Source organism: Dendropsophus ebraccatus, chromosome 3 (assembly GCF_027789765.1).
Source record: "Dendropsophus ebraccatus isolate aDenEbr1 chromosome 3, aDenEbr1.pat, whole genome shotgun sequence".
In the NCBI taxonomy this organism is placed as follows: Eukaryota; Metazoa; Chordata; class Amphibia; order Anura; family Hylidae; genus Dendropsophus; species Dendropsophus ebraccatus.
The window spans coordinates 177,046,536-177,066,639 of NC_091456.1; the positions used below are offsets into that span (position 1 = coordinate 177,046,536).

The 20,104-nt window shown below is 42.3% G+C and overlaps 1 protein-coding gene across 2 annotated transcripts in view; it reads left to right on the forward strand.

The window, feature by feature from the left end:
• LOC138787501 (3-ketoacyl-CoA thiolase, mitochondrial-like) overlaps positions 1–19,394 on the forward strand; it is a 37,319-nt gene extending 17,925 nt beyond the window's left edge. The window contains exons 2-5 of one of the 2 annotated variants that reach the window (XM_069964826.1): positions 384–454; positions 1,041–1,195; positions 13,710–13,801; positions 19,010–19,394. In XM_069964826.1, coding sequence (XP_069820927.1) covers positions 440–454; positions 1,041–1,195; positions 13,710–13,770 — 231 coding nt within the window. In that variant the 5' untranslated portion in view covers positions 384–439 and the 3' untranslated portion in view covers positions 13,771–13,801; positions 19,010–19,394. Of the gene's footprint in view, positions 1–383; positions 455–1,040; positions 1,196–2,270; positions 3,276–13,709; positions 13,802–19,009 lie in introns of those variants that run through there. The other variant, XM_069964825.1, reaches the window with a different exon arrangement.
• The last annotated feature ends 710 nt before the right edge of the window (positions 19,395–20,104 follow it).

Below are 20,104 nucleotides of genomic sequence, written 5' to 3' on the forward strand. Positions count from 1 at the left end.
AGGAGTGGATTTCAAAAGAGGAGAAATCTCAGGCTTTCCTTTATTACCTGATCTCTGTTTATAATCCATTCCTGGCTTTGGCTTCAAATCTTTGGCAGATAATCTGTCAGATAATCTTTCCGTGTAAAAGGGCCCTAAATGCATTGGGTTGCCGCCATGTGATTGGCTGATTAGAAATTAAGTGGTAACGTGCAGTTGGACAGGTGTACCTAATAAAGTGGCCGGTGAGTATATATATATATATATTATATATATATATATATTATCTCTATCTATCTATAGAACCCATGGTACAAGTGGCCGATATGTCCCTTTACCCGACCTCTACAATAGCTTCTTATCCTGTATATATCATATCTTTATCTATTATATAATTTATCTAGGTCCTGTCCCGGCCATTACTGAAGCTCTGAAGAAGGCGGGTCTGACCGTGAAGGACATGGATTTGGTGGAGGTAAGAACAGATTCATGTCTACCAGTCTGTAACCAAATGTTTCAAGGGGTTATACCAAGATTAAAAGTTACTGCCTATCCATGGAATAGTGAAAAACCAGCTTATTGTGAGTGACATTGTGAGTGACATCATCCATGTTCATTCACTTCTCAATTCAATCTTTATGGGAACATTATGGAGCACAGAGGCTATTAATGTTTCTAAATCTCTTAGAGAATGGATAGAGCAGAGGTCGAATATGTGTCCTGTCTCTCCATTCTTTCAGGGATCTATTGACCCTATCTGACCCCAGTGATCAGCTAGTTATCTCCTATCCTAAATGACAGGATTGTATTAGGTTAGAAGAACTTGGCTTTCTCCTGGGGACAGATCCACTCTTGTAACTAGTTGTGTCTGACAGAGATGAGCACAACTGGAGCATGCCTGAGTCCGATCATTTGGTATTCGATAACAAAATCGACATGTGTTTTACCGGTGTGAGAGTGGCTGCTTATACCACATGTACTATCAGTCCACTCCAATAATGCCTTTATGGACTTGGAGTGGATCCGGCAGTGTTATAATTCAGGAAACTTTCCGTTAACAGGTGAACGAGGCTTTTGCTGCCCAGTACTTATCGGTGGAGAAAGTCTTAGGCCTGGACCGCGAGAAGAGCAATGTCAATGGTGGAGCCATAGCCCTGGGACACCCCCTGGCCGCCTCTGGATCCCGGATCCTGGCTCATCTGACTCATGAGCTCAGGTATGTTTTATCTGATGACACACACTAATAATAAAAAAAAAATAAATTATATATATATATAATATATATAGACAAACAAAAGGTTGCTAGACGGCACTATGTAGGCTCTGAGGTCTGGATTGCGTCATCAAATTCCATCGGCAACGGAGACCAAGTGTGCGCATGTGCGGATCTCCGTTGCCGATGGAATTTGATGACGCGATCCGGACCTCCCGGTGGACATTGCGCTTACTCCACGCATGCGTGGTTCAGAGTTTACCAAACACAGACGCTATGAACCTACTGTGGAGTGAACAGCTGATTGCTAATTGATGGGGTGAGTGACGGCCTTCTCCACTAACCGAATACTGATTGGATCATACTATGGACTTATTACATTTACTTTATGGACTTAGTTGTACAGATCGAGAGGATCGGTTACCCACATGACACTTTGTTCACGCTGTATATACAAGAATTGATGTTTCACATTGTTTGGATACATTACTTTACACTGTTATATATATTGTTTACATATGATAATGAAGATGATGTCACTAATGATGGGATCTGCAATGGGAGGGGTTTCTATGTTAAATACCGAGTATTGTCACTCTGATGTTGTTGCTTGAAAAAGATCTCAAGGAGAGATTGAAACGTTGCTTATTAATGGGTGAATAAAAACTACTTTTTCTTCACTTATACCAGAGTGCCACCTCAATCGACTATATATATATATATATAAACCAGCAAAATTACCGCAGCACTCCGTAGGTAAATTTTCAAACTGTGAAGTTTATTGCTTCCACAAGTGCATTTAGCTAATAGCTAAATGCACTTGTGGAAGCAATAAACTTCACAGTTTGAAAATTTACCTACGGAGTGCTGCGGTAATTTTGCTGGTTTATATACTCTTATACCCGTGGTCCGCAAGGGTATTTACTGCAGGCACCAACCACATAAAGATTTCTGGAGTGCTGCGTCCACCTTATGCTATTTATATATATATATATATATATATATATATATATATATATATATATATATATATATATTATATAAAATCTGTGTTTTTTTGTTTTCCCCCAATTTTCAGACGTCGTGGTGGTAAATACGTCGTGGGCTCGGCCTGTATCGGTGGAGGTCAGGGTATCGCTGTGGTCCTAGAGAATGTTGCGTAACTTCTCCTATCTGCATCGCTGACCGCCATGAACAATGTGAATGTTCTTACCAATCTGTGAACTGTCATACAGTAACACAACCCTGATGTACCTGGTCCTAGGATCCTATAGGACAAGACCGTCAGCTCCCTTCTCCTATTCATAAATACAAAATACTAGAGACTGTCACCCTGCACTTAGTAATACAGAACACATATGCAGAGCTGTAATTTACTAGGATTATCACCTTGTGTGTATTCTCATTTTGTAACTCTAGGTGTCGCTGTCTCTAAAGGGAAATGCAGAACCCATTGATCTACACTGCACAAGTGTCAGACTCACCGCCCTCCAGCTGTTGCAAAAACTACAATTCCCATCGTGCCTGGACAGCTGAAACTTTGGCCATTGCAAACATTTTGACATCTTTCTCTATCATGGCAGAGCCAATAGAGAAGTACAGGTCGGGAGGGGGGGGGGTTATTCATCACTAAGAGGCATACACATTGCGGCTTTCAGCAGCTTCAGCTTCTTCTCTTCATACTCCCCACAGCTTCAAGAAAAGACAGAGGGCCATCCAACCCCTTTTAGACCCAATATACTATAGAGACGTTTAGAGTCCGATTCCCGCCATCTGTCTTATACTTGATGTCCTGATATTATTTTTTAAATGTAGTCAAATTTAATTGTTGTAGTTTTCAGGTCTCCACCAGGTGGCGCTCATTTGTTGTAAATCCGCTGCCTCTAGCTTCCAGGGCATGCTGAGAGTTGTAGTTTTTGCATCAGCTGCAGAGCTAAGATGAGAACCTTGTTTTAGGTGTATATAGACGGGTCTTGTAATATCAGGAATATGAAGAAATACAGATGCACAGTAACTAAGGGCTTCTCCACTCATCCAGTGCCTTCCTGAAGTACAATAGAATAAAATACAATTTAAAGGTAAACTAGACTTGATTATTTGGCATGGACTAAATAATTGTTGGTTGTTATATGTTTGTGTATATATGATATGTGTGCCATGTGTTGGAGTTATACTGGGGAAGGGAACCTCCAACTGTTGCAAAACTACAATTCCCATTGTGTTTGGACCACTAAAGCTTGCATCCGCTGTTCTGGAATGATGGGAATTGTAGTTTTACAATAGCTGGAGGTTGCCTTTCCCTAGGTGACAGGAAGCAACTAGTCATCTGGGCAGGAGCTGCCTGTGACTAGTCACGGCTCTCTGCCTGATGGCGCGATGATTGACAGGTAGAAAGGCCACTAACTGGCCACTCTCTGCTACTGCTGCAGCTGGTATACGCCGTGAGCGCACAGTAGATCTATACTATACAGTCGTGCCAATTGGTTCCATTTAATACTGAGGGGCAGATATATTACACTGTCTCTTATAGTCCTATTCTCTCTGTTGCCCATAGCAACCAATCACAGTTCTGCTTTCATTTTACCAGAGCAAGCCGAGAAATTAAAGCTGAGCTGTGATTGGTTGCTATGGGAGACAAAACAAATCTTACTATAATGCTGCATTTACACGAAACTATAATTGGCCCGATCGTACGATTAACGATGTTGGGAGTAACATTTTTTTTTTCATAATGATCAGCGTTTAGACGGTACATTATATCGTACGGAAAATTCGTTTTGCGATCGTTTAAGCCTATCTCGCACATTGGAAAAATTGGTGAACGACCGTTTACACGGAACAATATTTTTTAGTGAACGACGAACGACTATTTTAGAACATGTTGTAAGATCAAAATGAACGATTTCTCGTTCGTCGTTTGATCGTTATTGTGCAAATTCGCATGATAATCGTTCCGTGTAAACGCAGCATTAGGGTACAAACCCACTTGACGTATTTGCTGCATGAATCAGTCTTAAAAATAAGAAGGCAAAACGCAGGTTGGCTTTATACAATTGTTCTGTGTTAAAATACGCAGTTGCGTATTTTTGAAGCATGAAGCTACATGCGTTTTTTGCACAGGTTGTTAACAACTGATGCTTTGCTAACAACAAGCAGACTACAAACTTAAAGGGTAACTGTCACATTTTTTTTGATTGCAGAAATCAGTAGTATAAGCGATTTTAAGAAACTCTGTAATAGGTTTTATCAGCCAAAAAAGCCTCCTTCTGTACTCAAGAAGCAATCTCCCAGCCTCCCCCCCCCCCCCCCCCCCCGACTTCTTATCTGTGTGCATTATCAGGCAAACACGTCTTCATTACAGAGAAGCCAGTGAAGACGGGCTCTGCTCTCTCCATCGTAAGCCTATGAAGGGGGGAGGGGCTGAGGGAGATGAGGGAGCAGGAAGAGGTGACATGAAGGTCAGCTGTTTGAAGACTCTCTGGGCACCTAAAACGCTAAATTCAGGTGTCAGAAAGGTCAGTGCTTATCTATGAACTTACTGAGAGAAGATTGCAGGGTGTTGTGCTGTGCAGGACTGCTCCGTACTCAGTCACTCCTAACAGCCCCTCCCCTCTCCATAGCCACATAATGGAGACAGAAATCCTGCTTCATCTGATGTGAGGGGGGAGGCTGGGAGATTGCTTTTTCAGTGCAGAAGGAAACTCTTTTAGTACATAAAACCTATTACAGAGTTTCTTAAAATCGCTTGTACTGTTGATATTTAATGTTTTCAGAAAAATTACCCTGAAATGACAGTTACGCTTTAAAGTAAAAACCTACAGTGCAGCAACCAGGACACTGACACCAGACACACCCGACACTGCTACATCACTATAGGACAATAAGACTACTGCCTATCATCTCATCCCCCAGCAGGCACAGAAGGGGAGGAGTAGTAGTTTAATGTGCTTGCTTCATGGTGGAATGTAAAAGGTTGTAGGCATGTATATTGCTGCAAGCCGTAGTGTCCCTGTATGGCCGTAGCATAGTCTGCTGTGCCCATGGAGTTCCATTAAAGGGGTTAGCCAAGTTAAAAACACAGCTACATGCTTGGAAAAGAGCACCACCCATGTCCTCAGGTTGTGTGTGGTATTGCAGTTCATTTCCATTCACTTGATTTGAAGTGAGCTGCAAAACCCCACCCCCAAACTGAGGACAGGAGAGGGTCTGTTTCTGGAAGAAAGCGGCCATGTTTTCCTAAGCCTGGATAACCCCTTTGAATTAGCAGAAAGTGGCTTGAATTTTGCCACTGTAATGAATAGCACCACCTGCTGGATGGTGGAGTCTATAGCGGAGTAGGTATCTGTATTACTGCATGCTGTGCTACTCACTGTGATCTTTAACAAGGAGGATAATAGCAGTCTAACATGCAGATCTCATATTTAGAACAGAAATGGGGACAGTGCTGCAAATGTTAGAAGCCTTAGGCTGGCTTCGCACTGCCTTAAAATTTTGTAAAAACGCCAATAAAAGCGCCAATGGCGTTTTTTTGTTAGTTTTTTTGCAAAAACGCCAGCGGACAGATGTTAACTGGAGGTCAGTGGAAGTTTATGATCTCCCTTACACATATTTACTAAGGAGTCTAATGTGTGCAATGAGGGTCGGTGTATATTTTGTCCCAATATCTTGGGACTGATTTATTAAAATGTAGCACTGCCATACTGAATGTATCTAAGGAAAAAGTTGCAAAATGCATGAGGCTCTGTGGCAGTTCATTCCAAAACGCAGCATGCTGAGGGTATGGTGTTTTTCAGCAAACTGTGGCATTTGTTCTCCCATAGACTTCAGTGGTCTAGCAGCTAGGTCACGTGATGGCAAAGGAAAAAAAAAAAAATCAGCCCACAAAAAAGATCATTCACACAAAAGGTCAAAAATGCTAGAAAAAATGGCAGAAAAATGCAAATGCATGAACAAAAGTTTTTTTGTTTTTTTTTTGGTAATGAAAAAAGCCAAACAAAAAGGGCACCCTTAGATGTCTGCTGTAGTCAAAATGTGGCTGTAAAGTCTTAATGGTGGTTTGGGATACATAGAGAAGAAAAGGAAGAAGGACTGACCAGAGAGGATGCCCCCTGTAGACACTGGAAGAATCTGTGCTGTGATTGCTTACATGGTGTGCAGAGCACGGGGAAAGCTGTGTTTCTTTGTTTTGTTTAGTTTTTTTTTTTTTTTACCACTGTATGGTTGATATATGGCGAGTAATATTAGTCTGTGTACAGGGTTTTCTATCCAAAAACAATATACATGTCATGACATGTAATATCTGCTTTTGTATAAATAGTTTAAATGACTTAAAATTATTAGAAGTCACCACAAGATGGCAGCGTTTGCATGCGATCATGGGTATCAGTAGTTCAGCACTTCTATGTTCTACAAGCCCAGACATAGGAAAGGGGGGTGTTAGGTTTACATTTCCTATCCTGCATTGGAACAACTTTATGGGGAGAAAATCCCCTTTTTTTCAACTAAAGGACTTATATTTACTGTTCATTATATATATATATATATATATATATATATATATATATATATATATATATATATATACCCCCCACCCCGCCTTTAACTCAGGACTACAGTGAATGACAGTCAGACTCCCAGCTGCCCCTTATGTAAATACCAGTGTTCCTACTATCTACACTGCTCTTCCTCCTAAATTTATTCTCCCTCCATTACACTTGCAATACCACATTTAACCTAGGGACAGGGGTGGCGCTGTTTCTGAAAGGAAAAGGCCATGTTTTTCTTATTTTACTCAACCCATTTTTAATACAATTTGAGGTTTTTAAGATGTATATTTCCTATTCCTACTTTTTTCCTGTTCCAAAATTACATGAACGTTTTTTTTCCAGAATTTGGCAGATTGTCCTTATTAATAATTTATATATTATAATTACCTTGGCCTTCCCTTGCCACCATCTGCCCACGTCATATCTTTCTGCACCATTGCCCTGTGCTTGTAGCCCCGGAGCGTTAATCCGGACCTGAAGCGGATGACGCACGGCTTCCTCCACGTGGTCCATTCATTCATAAATGGCTGCCGTTACGCTGTGTACAAAGTTAATCTTGCAGAACCTGTTGTCTTTTGTCGGAGAATTTAGTCTTTCAGCACAGTTCCGCTGTTTGTAGTTTAACCAATTACGTTGCAAGCTTATTCTCCATGGAGAATTCTCTAATACACATATGAAGACTAGCAGAAGGCCAGCATTGGTACTTTGCTGGTCTGCACCTGCAGCAGATCAGGAACAGGTGAATATCCAATGTAAAGTAATACAACCACTACAGTATAATACTGCCCCCTATATACAAGAATATAACTACTATAATACTGCTCCTATATACAAGAATATAACTACTATAATACTGCTCCTATATACAAGAATATAACTACTATAATACTGCTCCTATATACAAGAATATAATTACTATAATGTGAAGGTAGATAGAGCTAGTCTGCACTACTACAACGTTACCTTTTATCTTCACATGTAATTCACTGTTCACTGTGTGTATAAAACACTCCCCCGGGTGTGACGTATCTGACCTGGCTAGAGGAAGGGAGGAGTCCCGAAATAGCTATCCCAGGTGATGCGCCTGCACCTTCACTGATCCACCATCCCCTCCCTGCTATAATCTCTACGTAATAAAGACTTGGAAGATAACAACGGTGAGTGCTTGAATTTCTCCCACATACTGCACTATAATTACTATAATACTGCCATCTATATACAAGAATATAACTACTATAATACTGGCCCTATATACAAGAATATAACTACTATTATACTGCTCCTATATACTAGAATATAACTACTATAATACTGCTTCCTATATACAAGAATATAACTACTATAATACTGCTCCTATACACAGGAATATAACTTCTATAATACTGCCTCCTATATACAAGAATATAACTACTATAATACTGCTCCCTATATACAAGAATATAACTACTATAATACTGCCCCTATATACAAGAATATAATTACTATAATACTGCCATCTATATACAAGAATATAACTACTATAATACTGGCCCTATATACAAGAATATTACTACTATAATACTGCTCCTATGTACAAGAATATAACTACTATAATACTGCTCCTATATACAAGAATATAACTACTATAATACTGCCCCTATATACAAGAATATAACTACTATAATACTGCTCCTATATACAAGAATATAACTACTATAATACTGCCCCCTATGTACAATAATATAACTACTATAATACTGCCTCCTATATACAAGAATATAACTACTATAATACTGCCCCCTATATACAAGAATATATCTACTATAATACTGCTCCTATATACAAGAATATAACTACTATAATACTGCCCCCTATATACAAGAATATATCTACTATAATACTGCTCCTATATACAAGAATATACCTACTATAATACTGCCCCTATATACAGGAATATAACTACTATAATACTGCTCCTATATACAGGAATATAACTAGTATAATACTGCTCCTTTATACAAGAATATAACTACTATACTACTGCTGCTATAGATTAGAACACTGTAGTACTGTATTTGGTGCAGATGTTCAGCAGATGGATATTAGTTGGTGTTGGCGACGTTGATGCTTCCATCGGTTACACTGTATTCCGTACTGCAGGAGTGGCGGATACATATTAGTTATTATTACGGTGTGTGTTACAGTGGATGAGTTCTCAGGGCAGTAATCTGCTGTCGGTGTGATATAACTGCGCACACATCTGGCTCTGACGTCAGGCCTCCACTTATCGTATTCACACTCCTCCAGTCTCTTGGCACAGCTGAGCTCTGGCCTCCCACAAATCACTGCTCAGATTGGATGTCGAGGAGTCAGGCCACAGCTCAGGACATGGAAACTTGAGTGTTGGTCTTGGCTGTGCGTCACCTGCTATTATACTGAGCGCTCGGACAGATCCGTGTGCTCCAGCAGGATTCATTCACACTGCTGCTAGTTAGCTATATCTCTTCTAGAAGAAGCTGGGTGATTAGTAAAGGGTCATGCATTGAGTGACAATGACATAGGTGGCGCCAGAGAGCAAGCTTTTTCCCAGTGAAGAATAGCCATTATGGTGGGTCAGCTGGGATTTGTCACAGTAGCTGGAGGGTATAGGCTCGGTACCTTCTTAGTGACTATTTTAATCTTTATCAATGTGGGTCTGCACCTCTATGACAGTCTAGGACCCCGGGGCACCCCTATAGATGTCTAGTAGTGTCTGGGTGTAGGTGTGGAATGTCTGTTATGATTGGGAAAATAATTATAGCCAGACAGGTGTCAACTTGAACTAACATCAGTTACTTTGCTGAGGTGTATACAGTAATACCTCTGTTCTCAAACACAGTCAGTTCTGGAAGGCTGCTCGAGACCCACCTCTCATATGCTGACATACATCCCGCCAGAGGTGGCAGCACAGAGAATATAAACCATTGCACAAAAGGTACCTGTCACAGGAACGGGTGAATGGGAAGAGAAGCGTGCTGCCATTCTAGAGTCTTTGGCAATATTTAATCTTGTCACTTCTCTGTACTGTAGAATCCAATATGTTACTAGGGAACATGCACCTTAACCCTTAGAGGACCCGGCCAATTTCAATTTTAGCGTTTTCGTTTTTTCCTCCTTGTGCTTAAAAGGCCATAGTACTTGCATTTTTCCACCTAGAGACCCACATGAGCCCTTGTTTTTTGCGTCACTTATTGTACTTTGCAATGACAGGCTGAATTTTTTCATAAAGTATACTGTGAAACCACGAAAGAATTCAATGTGTAGTGAAATTGAAAAAAAAAAAGCATTTCTTTCGCCTTGGGGTAAAACTGACTTGTTATGCATGTTCCTCAAGTCGTTACGATTACTATGATATATAACATGTATAACTTTCATTGTATCTGATGGCCGGTAAAAAATTCTAACCGTTGTTAACACATATATATTCCTTAAAATCACTCCATTCCCAGGCTTATAGCGCTTTTATCCTTTGGTCTATGGGGCTGTGTGAGGTGTAAATTTTTTGTGCCATGATCTGTTCTTTTTATCGGTACCTTGATTGCACATATGCAACTTTTTGATCGCTTTTTATTACAATTTTTCTGGATTTGATGCGACCAAAAATGGGCATTTTTGCACTTTGGGATTTTTTTGCGCTTACGCCGTTTACCGTGCGAGATCAGGAATGTGATTAATATTTAGGGCGATTACGGACGCGGCGATAACAAACATGTTTATTTATTTATTTTTATTTATACCATTTGAAAAGGGGGGTGATTCTGACTTTTGTTAGGGAGGGGGCTTTTTATTGATAACAACAGGGTGGGTTCAGACTGAGGAATTCTCGCGGAAAATGTCAGCGGAATTCCGTCAGCTGTCCGCCTGTACATCTGGGCGCCTTTCCGCCGGCCCCATAGACACCATTCTATGGGCCAGCATATTCCACTATACGCTGAAAGAAGTGTCATGTCACTTCTTTCAGCGGATCGCCGAATACGCCGGCCCATAGAATGGTGTCTATAGAGCCGGCAGAAAAGCGCGTGCAGCGATATGCAGCATAGATCGATGAGATAGGCACATTGATTGCTTCCGGCTGCTGCAGCCAGAAGCAATCGAGTGCCGAGCCGGGATCAGCGCCATTACGGCGCAGACCCTGGATGGAGTAAGATGTGTGGCTCGCTCGGAGAAACAATCCACCCCACTAGACCAGAGGGATGGCTGCATTCAAGTAATCGGATGCAGCGGTCAACTTTGACAGCTGCATCCGATTACTTTATTAGCGGGCATGGTGATTGGACCGTGCCCGCTAATAGCCGCGGTCCCGGGCTATGAGCAGCACCCGGGACCACGGCAGTCCAGAGCGCGGCCCCGCTCTGAACACATGGAGGCGGCCCTGGACGTACGGGTACGTCCAGGGTCGCCTAAGGGTTAAAGGGGTATTCCGCTCAAACATAACTTTTGATATGTTGCTGCCCATGGTAAGACTAACAATTCCTTCCATACTTACTTACTTGTTATCTATTCAATCTCCTTCCCCCAGTTCTGAGGTGCTGCTTTCTGCTGAAGACACAAACTGTGTGTGAGCTTTTCTCTCTGTCTCCCCTTCCCTTCTGAGACAGTTGAAACAAGTCCCTGGCAGGCTTTATCTGCAACTTTGTAGCAACTTTATAATGCTGGGAGGGATAATCTCAGAGAGTTCATCAGTAACTTGACCTCCGTTTAACCCGCCCAGCTTTACAAAGAAGCTACAATGTTGCAGATACAGCCTGTCAAGGACTTGTTTACATCAGCCGTCTGGGAAGGGAGAGGAGTGGGAGACAGGGAGAGGCTCAAACACAGATTTTTGTGTCCTCAGCAGAAATCAGCAGCTCAGAACTGGGAGAAGAAGACCAACTAGATTATAAGTATAGAAGAAATTGTTAGTCTCACCATGGGCAGCAACATATGAAAAGTTATGTTTGAGTGGAATACCCCTTTAAGCTATAGGGTCATTGTGCAGTCTCGGGATGTAGCAAATAGGTGCCAGGTAATGATAAGGTTAATACAATGAAGTGATACAGCTGTGTGCCCGCCTATGAAAGGCTTTATCATAGTACCAGGTGCTGAAACCCTCTGTCAGTAGGAGGAAGCAGATAAGGTATCTCTGTCCTACTATGGATGGGAACGGACCAATCCAGAGCGGTTTATATCATGCCACATGTGACCTTCATAGTTTTGGAATTAAGATTACAGGGTTGTTTGGGATTCCTCACCCTGTGACCTCACCATGTTCTCCTAAAGGCTCTCTCTCTGTTACAGAGGTGGTTTTGCTGATTCAATGGCTGTATATGAGATGAGTCAGCAGTGCCCTGAATTAGCTTCCACAAGCATTCCACTATACCATTCTTCTTAAAGCAGACAGTATAAATAAAAAAAAAAAATCGATTCTTTTGAGTCTTAAGCTCCAATGCTGAGCTATGTGTTTCCATGGTTACAGACTACAAACAAATCCATTGTAGTCTGATTCTGCAGTAAAACTATGTTCCACCTGCATCATGCGACTTAAACCTGATCAGGAGGAGCTACAGTGCCATGTATGTGTTTGTGTCTTTGCCCGATACTGCAGGTCTGTCCTATTTGAGCTAATCTGAGCTTCAGTACCAGGCACAGACAACAGCACCGTGGCTCCTTCAGTCATCAGATTGGCAGGGAAGCCAGGGATCAGGCCACTACTGGATTGGCCATCAGTATACAGTGCCAGAAAATACTAACTATATAGCCCGACCCTATAAATAAAAAGTTTAGAACTTTATATAAAAATACTTTGTTACAATTCCTCTTCACTTTCAAGATGTGTACATACTGTAGAGTGATACAATTGTATCCAGACTAGACAATGCTCTGTGAGCTAAATAGACTGGACTCCAGACTGATACATTGTACATAGCTAGTCCTGCTCTCAGCTGAGAAGTGATACAATTGTATCCAGTCTAGACAATGCTCTGTGAGCTCTACAGCCTGGATTCCACACTGATACATTGTAGAGAGACCTTTGCAGCTGCTGCTGGTTTGTTAAGCTTACAGAGCATTGTATAAGAGTAACATGTGGCACATGGAAGCATTAGGAATCTCTGTTTTCTCATTCAGCGGTGTCGTCTTTGCTGTTTTTCATGTTTTTGTTGTTATTATGATGCTGGTAAATCCTTCCCTGCAATATTACACAGGAGCAGCTGGACAGACAGCAGGATGGGGGTTGGGTTCGGGTGGCAGTGCCTCCACAGACATCTCCCAGATGCCGCTAATATTGGCCGCTGCTTTCATGTCCGGATAATTTTATTTTACTTCTCTGATCTGAGGATTTAGTTAGGAGGAAAGTGGTTACAGATGATCCCTTACCAGATGTCTCAGCGCACATGGAGCCCTCATGTGTAGTAATGTTACGTAATGTGTAGTTATATACAGCTCACCCGTCGATGGAGAACTACAAACATAACATAACGTTTGTGTACACAGCTCATAGTCAGACCTATGTGTTTCCATGGTTACAGATTATACACAAACTGCAATCTGACTGCAGGATCAAACTACATAGGGTTCCATGTAGTTTGGCTGCACAGGTGAACATATCCTTAAAGGCAGGGATGGGGGAATATCCAGCCATCATGCCTAGACAGCCTGTGACTACATCCAGTCACTGCTGTGTTATCTTCTATAATAGTTATGTATCCTGCCGGTAACTGCACCCGGTCACTACTGTGTTCTCTTCTTTAATAGTTCTGGGTCTTAGTGCCTTCTGCTCATTTCTTTTGCATAGTTTAGTCTAGGGCTCATGCAGGGACATTACAGGGGCAGCTAGCTTAGTTTTCTTGTCAGTTTAGAATAGGGGAAGATGGAGGGAAAAATAGGAAAAGTTAGGTGCATTTCTATGTGTCATCTATTACCTCTCTCCATTTTCAGTCATCTAATGGCCAGTTGCCTTTCTTGTTACCTTGCAGGTCATCGTATTCCGCCTGGAGGTATCTGAGTAGTAGTCATCCTGGGGGTATCCAGGGTTAATGTTAGGACCCAGGAAAGGTTACTGCCGTAGGTAAGTATATGGGTACATTTGTGGGCATTAAGTAAGAATTACTTGTTAGTAGCCAGACTCTGTATAGGCCAGCTTCCCTTTAGCCCAGTGGCAGTGTGCACTCATTGCCTGGCTTAGGTCATGTCAGTAATAAGATCTCTGCAGAGAAGATTATTGGGTAATTTCAGTATTCAGCAGCAAGATAGACTGGCAAGCGTCCAGCTGTCTTGTGTATATGTTACCTAGTAGCGGGGACAGAGACACCACAGGCTTCGTGTCACAAAGGCAACAGCCCTTATTGAACTGAATCCAGACCCCTGGAGGTCCAATGGGGAGTGAGGGGCGAGAATAATCATGTACATTACAAGGAGATTAATTGGTTTAATAAGTAAGGATGAAAATATTTGTTCAACTTCACAGTCTCAGGCCCCTAAGCAAATAGAGCCCTATTGTTTCCCTGTGATTCCTGTGCGCTCACTGCTATAAGGGCAACTTCAAAGGCCCCGGGGATTTATATTAGAATTGGCTTGGATTTCATAGGAGGTAAAAATTAACTCTCTTGGTCCTGGGCGAAATCTATTGTCAAACTCACAGCCCACCAGTTTTTGCAAGACTACAATTCTCATTATGTCAAAGCTTTGGCGGTCCAGGCAGGATAGGAATTGCAGTTTTGCAACAGCTGGAGGGCTGCAGTCTGACACCTGTGATCTAGGAAGACTATTAAAGTTAAAGTGACTCTGTACCCACAATCTGCCCCCCAAACCACTTGTACCTTCGCATAGCTGCTTTTAATCCAAGATCTGTCCTGGGGTCAGTTCGGCAGGTGATGCAGTTATTGTCCTAAAAAACAACTTTTAAACTTTCAGCCCTGTGTCAAATTGGTGTTGCCTAGAGTATCTGTGCATTCTCTGTCCCTCCTCTCCACCCTCTTCATCATTAGGAATGCTCCAGGTAGATTTTCTCCTATTCATCACCTGTGTAAGCAAGGCACATGGGCTGGATCGTTAAGGCACCTGTGCAATGTTCACTGCAGAGGAATAGGAAAAATCCTGCCAGTGGCATTCCTAATGATGAAGAGAGTGGGAAAGAGGGACGGAGGGGGTGGTGCAAAGTTAGGGCACAGATACTACAAGCACCGGGCTGCAAGTTTAAAAGTTGTTTTTAGGACAATAACTGCATCACCTGCCGAACGGACCGCAGGACAGATCTTGGATTAAAAGCAGCTATCCGAATGTACAAGTGGTTTGGGGGGTCAGATTGTGTGTACAGAGTCACTTTAAGTAAATCTTAACAGAAAATTATGGGGGTACTCCAGTGAAAGTCTACTCCTTTCAAATCAACTCTTCTCAGAAAGTTATATAGATTTGTAATTTACTTCTATTTAAAAACTCCAAGTCTTCGGTTACTTATCAGCTTCTGTATGTCCTGCAGGAAGTGGTGTATTCTTTCCAGCCTTACACAGAGCTCTCTGCTGCCACCTCTGTCCATGTCAGGAAGTGTCCATAGCAGGAGAGGTTTTCTATGGGGATTTGCTGCTGCTCTGGACAGTTCCTGACATGGACAGAGGTGGCAGCAGAGAGCACTGTGTCAGACTGGAAAGAATATACCACTTCCTGCAGGACATGCAGCAGCTGATAACTACTGAAGGACTGGAGAATATACGGTGCAAAGGTCACAGAGTAAGTGGAAAGCACACCATTTTATACAAGGGCGTCAGGGGGCAGCAGGTTATACTGTATATGGCAGCAAGGTGACAGGCATTGCCATGATCACATTGCTATAGGTTTAGTTTCATCAGCATATTTTTTACTTAAATAAGTAATTTGATGCCTAAAAATGTGCAACTCCTGCAAAAGGAGAAGACTTCACATAGCTACATAGCCTTAAATATAATAGATATATGACCAACGGAATGTGGGGAGGAAACAAAAAATTCTTTCAGTCCTTAAGGCCAAAGGGGGCTTACCTTTTTCTAAAAAATAGGTGAAAAACTGAGAAAGTGCCCATCTAAATACCCCTGCACCTGGATGGCGGATGTTGTTGGCCTCCTCAGTTCTCATCATTAGGCCATACTATCTATATCCCATCTAAATACCCCTGCCCCTGGATGGAAGATGCATAGTTGCCAACAGTTAATATTTTTTTCCAGGGACAATTTAGTGTTAAAAAGGGGTGTGGCTTATTATGGGTGTGGTCTCAATGGGTGTGGCCTATCATGGGTGTGCATTCAAAACTTTCCAGTTACAATTTACAGTCAGAACAACACAAAAGCAGCATTACACACCCCAGTATTAGGTGCCCAGTATATTACACACCCCAGTGTCAGGTCCCCAGTATATTACACACCCCAGTTTCAGCTCCCCAGTATATTACACACCCCATTCAGAGCAGGCTGAGACGCACCCCAAATCATCATACTAGTACCCCCTTCATAATCCTGCTGCCCCTCCAACATCCTGTTACTACCCCTTTATCATCCTGCTGCCCCTCCATCATCATACTACTACCCCCTTCATCCTCCTGCCCTTCCATCATCATAGTACTTCCTGGGACATACCCGGGACATGGTTTTGCCGGGGCTGTCTCCTCAAAATCGGGACAGTCCCGGCAAAAACAGTACTGTTGGCAACTATGCAGATGTTTTTGGCCTCCTCAGTTCTCATGTTCAGGGCATGCTATCTAAATGTAAACATACATGCGCGGTGTTTCTGATCTCTGCAGACGTTATGTTTTGGCTTTTTGAAGGTGTTGGATGTCTCAGTTTTTTATGTTTTTTTTTATGTTACTATTTAAATGAAAAAAGGCATGATAACACTTATGAATGTAAAGTACTGGGAAATGTATCAGGTACAGATATAGGGTCACCATAGCTAACTGTAACGATGGGCACTGTGATCACCAAACTAAACACAGAGAAGGCAGAAAGTCATTACTGTAACTGGGTCATGTGATCACCAGCCTGACCCACAGAAAATCTCAATGTTCAATGTGTCAGAGGAAGTGGCCTTCCCTAGGTCATCTGACATCTCTTCTGGAATGTTATAGGAAAAAATGCATCAAAACTGCACATAATGTTAACTAACACCAACCCTCTTATGTATGTTATTTACCTGGACTCCAGTCTGATTAGATGAATGGCAGACATAAGACTCCGCCCCCTCTCTATGTCTCTGCAAAGCCAGAGGCATCATGGGAAATGTAGACAGCATTACAAAATCATTCCTCTCACATCAGGTAGGACTGGTAAGCACAGGTAAGGTATACTTAAAGGGAATCTGTCACTAGGTTTATGCTGCCTTAAATGAGGGAATCATAAATTAGTGAGAGAAATACTGAACAGATCGGTGTATTACTCCATTCTGTTCAGCCGTTCTCCTAATATGCAGGAGAATAGGATTCTTGCCACACCCCTTCCCCTGCCCTCCAGCTGCTGATTGACAGTCGACTGTCTATACACAGCATAGATAGATAATTACCAATCAGCAGCTGATGGGCTGAGTTTACTGCTGCTCATGAATATCTAGGACTACTGAGCTCACACACATAATGGAGAGGACTACTTATTGTCCATGTTATTCAGGAGGATATCACTGGATCAGCTGCACAGAACAATGTAAGTGATACATCATTCTGTTCACTTTCACATAGGACATCAGTAACCTACTGAGAGTCTCTTTAAGCTCTATATAGTGTCCCGCTATTAAACAAAACTAGTGTCTAGAAACAACAGGATACCAAGGTATGTGCCAAAGCTGCCCCACAACTGGCTGCTTGTATTGGCTCTAAGAAGCCATTATGTACTGCACTCATTATATTATCTATTTATTCAGCCTGGTCTGGACCTCTCATGTTGTACTTAGTAGAAGGTTTGGGCACAGGTTGAGTATTTCTGATTATTTTTTTAAGAGATGGCCCTTAAGTGCTGCATTACCCAATGAGGTTAAGGCCTCTTGAAGCTCGTCTTGAAAAATAAACTTTAAGTCCTGCTCTAGAGATATCATAGTTAAAGGGGTATTGAACTCAAACATAACTTTTGATATGTTGCTGCCCATGATGAAACTAACAATTCCATCTATACTTGTTATTATCTATTCAGTCTCCTTTCCCAGTTCTGAGCTGCTGCTTTTTGATAAAGACGCAAAAATCTGGGTGTGAGCTTTCCTCTCTGTCTCCTTCTCCCCCCTCCCTTCTGAGACAGAAACAAGGATTTATCTGCAACTTTTTAGCAACTTTGTAATGCTGGGAGGGATTATCACAGATGACCTCAGATTTACCCTTACAGCATTACAAAGACGCTACAAAGTTGCAGATAAAGCCTGACAGGGACTTTTTTTTTTTACATCAGGCGCCTCAGAAGGGGGGGAAGGGGGAGACAGAGAGAAAGGCTCACACACACATTTTTGTCTTTAGCAGAAAGCAGCAGCTCAGAACTGGGGGAAGGAGACTGAATAGATAATAAGAAGAATGAAAGGAATTGTTAGTCTCACCATGGACAGCAACATTTGAAAAGTTATGTTTGAGCAGAATACCCCTTTAAATACGCCGATGTGCAGCTCTATACATTAAGATAAGGGTACTAAGACTATGACCATGATTATATCTACACATATAAGACTAAATATGGGGGAGATTTATCAAACATGGTGTAAAGGGAATCTGGCTCAGTTGCCCCTAGCAACCAATCAGATTCCACCTATCATTTTCCAAAGAGTCTGTGAGGAGTGAAAGGTGGAATCTGATTGGTTGCTAGGGGCGACTGAGCCAGTTTCACTATACACCATGTTTGATGAATCTCCCCCATAGTATATGTTTGAATATAGAGTATTACCTAGCCACTCTCTAATACTGGTGTATCTAAGCCTGCCCTGTGTGATACTGGCTCAGATAACCATACCGCTACATTCCTCATTAAAGGGAATTAAGGTCTAAAATAGTCTGGGGATCATGGGACTAATTTAAGGATGTCAATAAATCGTGGCAGTAGCTGGCGGTGGTCAGACATGATGCCAATAATAGACGAGGGTAACGGGTCCTTGTTAGTACTGTAAAACATTAGGAAAAGTTCAGGGGGGGTTTCCAAGATGTCTGTTCCTGATCCTGAATAACATCCTCCTATTGTCTGAACTTTTGCCAAACTCATAAAAGGTAACAAACAACAGATTGGATGGACTTACCCTCCTTACTGTCAATTATAATTAATTATGTTTTTGTTTTTTGCTTTTTTTAAAGGGTTTTACCAAGAAACCTACTACAGTTCCTCTAAATCCTGTTCATGATTGTAAATACACCACACAGTTCATATATATTACTTACATGCAGCTTTTCGTTAATACTGTGTAAATAATGCCTCCATACGGTGCATAAATAGGAGCGCAACATACCGTATATCTCTGAATAGAAGCCCTACTCCAAATATAAGCCCTAGTCACAGTTAGGTTACCAGATCCCTGACACTGGGTGGCTGCCAATCAGATCCAGGCTTGTTATGCTCCGCCCCCACCTGCTCAACACAAAGGGGTAAGAAGATGCACAGTAGGGGACATGGAATATGGGGGAATGGAGGGTACATGGGCCAGCTACAGAGGGGGCTGAGTTATACAGTATAGGGACTATTTGCAGAGGGGGATATATATACAGTATGGGGGAACAACTACAGAGGGGCATGTATACAGTATGGGGGAAGAACTACAGAGGGGGGAGAGAGGTATTCAGTATAAGGGCTACCTGCAGAGGGGGGAGGTATACAGTATAGGGGAACAACTACAGGGGGAGGAAGATATCCAGTATTGGGGGATTACTGCAGAGTGGGGATGTATACAGTATAGCGGGAGGGAGGTATGCAGTATGGGGAATACCTGCAGAGGAGGGATGTATACAGTATAGGGGGAAAGTGGTATACAGTATGGGGAAACAACTACAGAGGGGCATGTATACAGTATGGGGGAAGAACTACAGAGGGGGGGGAGAGGTATTCAGTATAAGGGCTACCTGCAGAGGGGGGAGGTATACAGTATGGGGGAACAACTACAGGGGGGAGGAAGATATCCAGTATTGGGGGATTACTGCACTGCAGAGTGGGGATGTATACAGTATAGCGGGAGGGAGGTATGCAGTATGGGGAATACCTGCAGAGGAGGGATGTATACAGTATAGGGGGAAAGTGGTATACAGTATGGGGAAACAACTACAGAGTTGTGGGGGTAGGGGCTGATGTGTTACTTTAGTGGAGGGATGTATACAGTATGGGGTGCTTACTGCAGAGGGGGAAGGTATGTTGTATGGGGGATGGGGGGTAACTGTAATGGAGGGATGTATGCAGTATGG